This window comes from Rhincodon typus, chromosome 31 (assembly GCF_021869965.1).
Source record: "Rhincodon typus isolate 14 chromosome 31, sRhiTyp1.1, whole genome shotgun sequence".
NCBI classification, from domain to species: Eukaryota; Metazoa; Chordata; class Chondrichthyes; order Orectolobiformes; family Rhincodontidae; genus Rhincodon; species Rhincodon typus.
Window position 1 is genome coordinate 2375211 of NC_063362.1, and position 4704 is coordinate 2379914.

The 4704-nt window shown below is 41.4% G+C and overlaps 1 protein-coding gene across 2 annotated transcripts in view; it reads right to left on the reverse strand.

The window, feature by feature from the left end:
* Window positions 1-3851, reverse strand: part of gabrd (gamma-aminobutyric acid type A receptor subunit delta) — a 21463-nt gene extending 17612 nt beyond the window's left edge. The window contains exons 1-2 of one of the 2 annotated variants that reach the window (XM_048615130.1): window positions 3637-3851; window positions 2887-2969 (exon numbers count right to left, since the gene is read on the reverse strand). In XM_048615130.1, coding sequence (XP_048471087.1) covers window positions 2887-2969; window positions 3637-3848 — 295 coding nt within the window. In that variant the 5' untranslated portion in view covers window positions 3849-3851. The remainder of the gene's footprint in view (window positions 1-2886; window positions 2970-3636) is intronic. The other variant, XM_048615129.1, reaches the window with a different exon arrangement.
* Window positions 3852-4704: the final 853 nt, after the last annotated feature.

Consider the following 4704-nt stretch of genomic DNA (forward strand, 5'->3'; position numbering starts at 1 on the left):
TAGGCTATTGCAGAAAATACGGAGGCATGGGATTGAGGGTGATTTAGCGGTTTGGATCAGAAATTGGCTAGCTGTAAGAAGACAGAGGGTGGTGGTTGATGGGAAATGTTCATCCTGGAGTTCAGTTACTAGTGGTGTACCTCAAGGATCTGTTTTGGGGCCACTGCTGTTTGTCATTTTTATAAATGACCTGGATGAGGGCGTAGAAGGATGGGTTAGTAAATTTGCTGATGACACCAAAGTCGGTGGAGTTGTGGATAATGCGGAAGGATGTTGCAGGTTACAGAGGGACATAGATAAGCTGCAGAGCTGGGCTGAGAGGTGGCAAATGGAGTTTAATGTGGAAAAGTGTGAGGTGATTCGTTTTGGAAGGAGTAACAGGAATACAGAGTACTGGGCTAATGGTAAGATTCTTGGTAGTGTGGATGAGCAGAGAGATCTCGGTGTCCATGTGCATAGATCACTGAAAGTTGCCACCCAGGTTGATAGGGTTGTTAAGAAGGCGTACGGTGTGTTAGGTTTTATTGGTAGAGGGATTGAGTTTCGGAGCCATGAGGTCATGTTGCAGCTGTACAAAACTCTGGTGTGGCTGCACTTGGAGTATTGCGTACAGTTCTGGTCACCGCATTATAGGAAGGATGTGGAAGCATTGGAAAGGGCGCAGAGGAGATTTACCAGGATGTTGCCTGGTATGGAGGGAAGGTCTTATGAGGAAAGGCTGAGGGTCTTGAGGCTGTTTTCGTTAGAGAGAAGAAGGTTAAGAGGTGACTTAATAGAGACATACAAGATGATCAGAGGAATAGATAGGGTGGACAGAGGGAGCCTTTTTCCTTGGATGGTGATGGCTAGCACGAGGGGACATAGCTTTAAATTGAAGGGTGATAGATATAGGACAGATGTCAGAGGTAGGTTCTTTACTCAGAGAGCAGTAAGGGCGTGGAATGCCCTGCCTGCAAAAGTAGTAGACTCGCCAACTTTAAGGGCATTTAAAGGGTCATTGGATAAACATATGGATGATAATGGAATAGTTTAGGTTAGATGGGCTTCAGATTGGTTTCACAGGTCGGCGCAACATCGAGGGCCGAAGGGCCTGTACTGTGCTGTAACGTTCTATGGTCTATGTTCTATCTTTGTGTCATCTACAAACTTAGTAACAATACCCTCATAAACATCTCAGCAACCTTTAGTTCCCCTGCTCCCCACAAGGACACCCTTCATTTGATCCTCTGACCACTGTACCCTAAGGGCTGGACTTTTGGGGAATTGGTAAGACTTTATGGACCTTTAAAAATGGTTGAGTCCTGGATGTGGAGGTTCTAGCCCCATTTTTGACACATCCAACTTTTATCAATGGGCGGAAGAGGACAGGCAGGGAGGGAAACCTAAACTCTGCAGGTCCATTCAAACTTATTATTGAGTTCAAACAGACCTCAGTTTGGCTGCTGCAAGGGTCCGAATCATAAATTTATATAGTAATTGTATAATATATAGTTAATGCCTCTGAAGGGCAGATAAGGACTGCTTATCTTTCATGATATAAAATTTTTAAAACTGGTATAAAACATAACGGGGTTACAGTGATCAGTGGTTGCTGTAAAAAATTGGAATATTGCTGTACTGCTTTGATTGACTGAGCATGTGATAGAAATCTGTTCCCACAGTTTCAATACATTTATTATATAGGCTGTTGTGGTACCATGGTAGTGTCCCTACCTCTGAGCCAGGAGGCTCGGGTTCAAGTTCCACCTGCTCCTGAAGTGTGTCATACCATCGCTGAACAGTTTGATTAAAAGCATTATCAATAGGGTTATTTGTTAATTCTTCCCTAAGGGCTGCTCATTGTGAATGTCTAGGCAAATTTCACAATATAGGGTGATCTCTGCAGGTGTTCTAAATTCACAGCTTATTGCCAATTAAAGAAATTATTGAAAGATGAAGGGTAGGAACAGAAGTTTGCTTTTATAACAAATGAACCACTTGAACAGTTTTAAAAACCCGAGGTGGTGGCGGCAGGAGCAGGAACAGGCTGCCGGGGGGCATCGGTGCGGAGGTTGTGCCCTTGTGGGGAGTGTGAGCCCAGCATGGCCAGGCACTTCTGGACTGTGATATTGACTGTCGACAGTGTTTCTTTGTTTTTTCACATTTTAGTCAGAAGGAAAGTAATGATTAACTTTTTAACCTTGCTTCTTTATTTTTTCTGCTTTTTACTTACAATTCTATATCTAGGAACCTTTGTACCTAAGATGGTGCTGTAAGTGGCGACTTGTAAACCTTTCACTGTACTCACGTGGGCACATGACAATAAACATAATTCTAATTCTGACTTAGATGAACTGGAGTTTTTCACAATCATATCTGCACATTGAGAGATGTGTTAGATTTTAGAAGTTTATTTTAGTTCATCCATCTCTACATGGTTCCTGAGATTTGCCCATGGTGGATAATGGGTGAGTAGCTATGGTGTTGGCATGGCACATACTAGAGGCCTTGGACGGAGTTGGGCATGAGTTGACATGGAGGATATGAGGAGCAATGGGATGAGTTGGGGTACTGAGACATGAGGGCTGAGCGCACAAAGACTTAAAATCTTCCAAAATTACTGAGACAAAGTTCCAGAGAACTAAGGTGAGCCTTCTAACTGTCCCACCTTGGAAATGTACAACCCTATGGTCCCCTATATTTTCCTTGGCGGGTCCAACTGTAGCCTAAATCTAACCATAACTTCCAAATCAACTCTACATAAAGCTTCCAACAAATTCCTTATTAATCCTCTGGAACACCTTCCAGTGCACCTCTCCCTAACCCTCAAACAGTCCCTCAATACTGCACAGTTCCTGAGATTAACTAAGAAGTGAGGAATAGTCCTCAGTGATAAAATAAACTCACAACTTTCCAGATCCAGCATGCATTCCTGTTCATCCATTGGGTACTTGGTGAGATCCATATCACAAGAAATTGTGGAAGTAATTCTGGCAAAAGCAAAACATTCAAGGATTAGGCAGTTGATTCTAACCCATGATTCATTGTGAATAATTCCGTGAGACATCTGTTTATAAATGTGACTCCACCACACTTCAGAATTCACGCTTCAGATGCTATATTGCAAAGTGTCAAAACAGAAAGTCCTGCTGCTTCTTTCTGACCCAACACTAGAAATCTGCAAGCAATTGTGTATCTGCTCCCTTTCCACACCAGCGGTCATTAATTCACAATTGTACCGGAAATGCTTTGCCTGGACAACATTTAGATGAGATGGACAGGACATCTCAAATACAACTGCACATTAGTAGCAGAATACTTTGTCTACAACACTGTAAAAGGTTCCTGTTTTTACAAAATGTTAACTTATCCAACTTGTAATGACAATGCCAAAGGAGATGTCCTAATTGTTTAAAATTTCTGTAGTTTGCAGTCCAAAAATAGAACATTGGCTATAAGTTCCATACAAAGAAGTGGTCAGGCCTGCCAGTTGGGATCCTGTCTATTGGCAACTCATATCATAAGTTCAGACATAGGCTAAAAACATTAATGATCAGGGAATCAGACACAAACTGCTAGCAGCAGAGATTCAGAAGTTATTAATATAATGGTCAGATATTCTAAAGGTATACTGCTGAAAGAAACAGTGAATCTAACCTGATGCTGTACAATATGACTCCATTTGGTTGGAGCCTGATAAGTTTGTTTTCCACTGTAACATCGTGAAACCAGGCTGACTTTGCATTCACAATGTATGTGTCTGGTAACCACAGTTTATCCACGAAACGGCTGTCCAATCCCAGGGTCTTGTTGGTGTGGTTATACGACAGCCGCTCATCTTTCCAGATCTGACGGAGGAAAACTGTCATCGTATACTCCTGACAAAAAGAACAGAAACATTACTTCAAACAAGAGTTTTCATTCTCAGGATGCTACCAGATTTATCAGCAAAATGTGCACTTCTAATTTTATAGAAGTTTGAGCTCCGTAGACATCAAGTAATTAACAATCACGATAAAAAATTCTCCTTTTGTATAATGTGTGGCATTAATTTCACCTCTTTTTTCACAAGTCCATTATTGAGAAAATATTTTCACAAAAGATAAAAGAAAAATGTTAAACAAATTAAATAGTAGCTAACAGCGCTACAGTATATGTAGAGATAAACATATAATACATTCTACTGTTTAGGCGAGACTCTCCTTTTCATCCTCAGATGATTTAAGAAACATGAAAGTAAAATTTTCATTCTTTAATGTGTCTGATTTTATCTGATTCGTAAAGGGGTCATTTAATCCAAACTGGGGTAAAGAATCTGCATTTTCCAAAAACCTGCAAGAAGTGCCAGTGGTGAGGACTGACTATTCTGTGGAATGAGATGCTTAATTTTTGAAAGGCTGATGCTGACCTTAAGCTATGCTGGATGCCAATAACACTAACGTTACTTGAATTCCAATGGTAGAATGGAAGCATTGCCAGTCAAATGCAACATATGAGGTAACAGCAGTGGCTCAGTGGGTTGTGTTCTCATTTTTGAGTCAGAAGGCTTTGGGTTCAAGTCTCACTCCAGGCTATGTGCAAAAAAATCAAAGCTGGCACTCCACAGCAGCAGTGACAGAGTGCAGCACAGTTTGAAGTACTGTCGTTTACAGGAGATGTTAAGTCAAGGCCCCATCTGCCTATTTAGGTGGACATTGATCCCATGGCCCTATTTTTAAGAAGAGC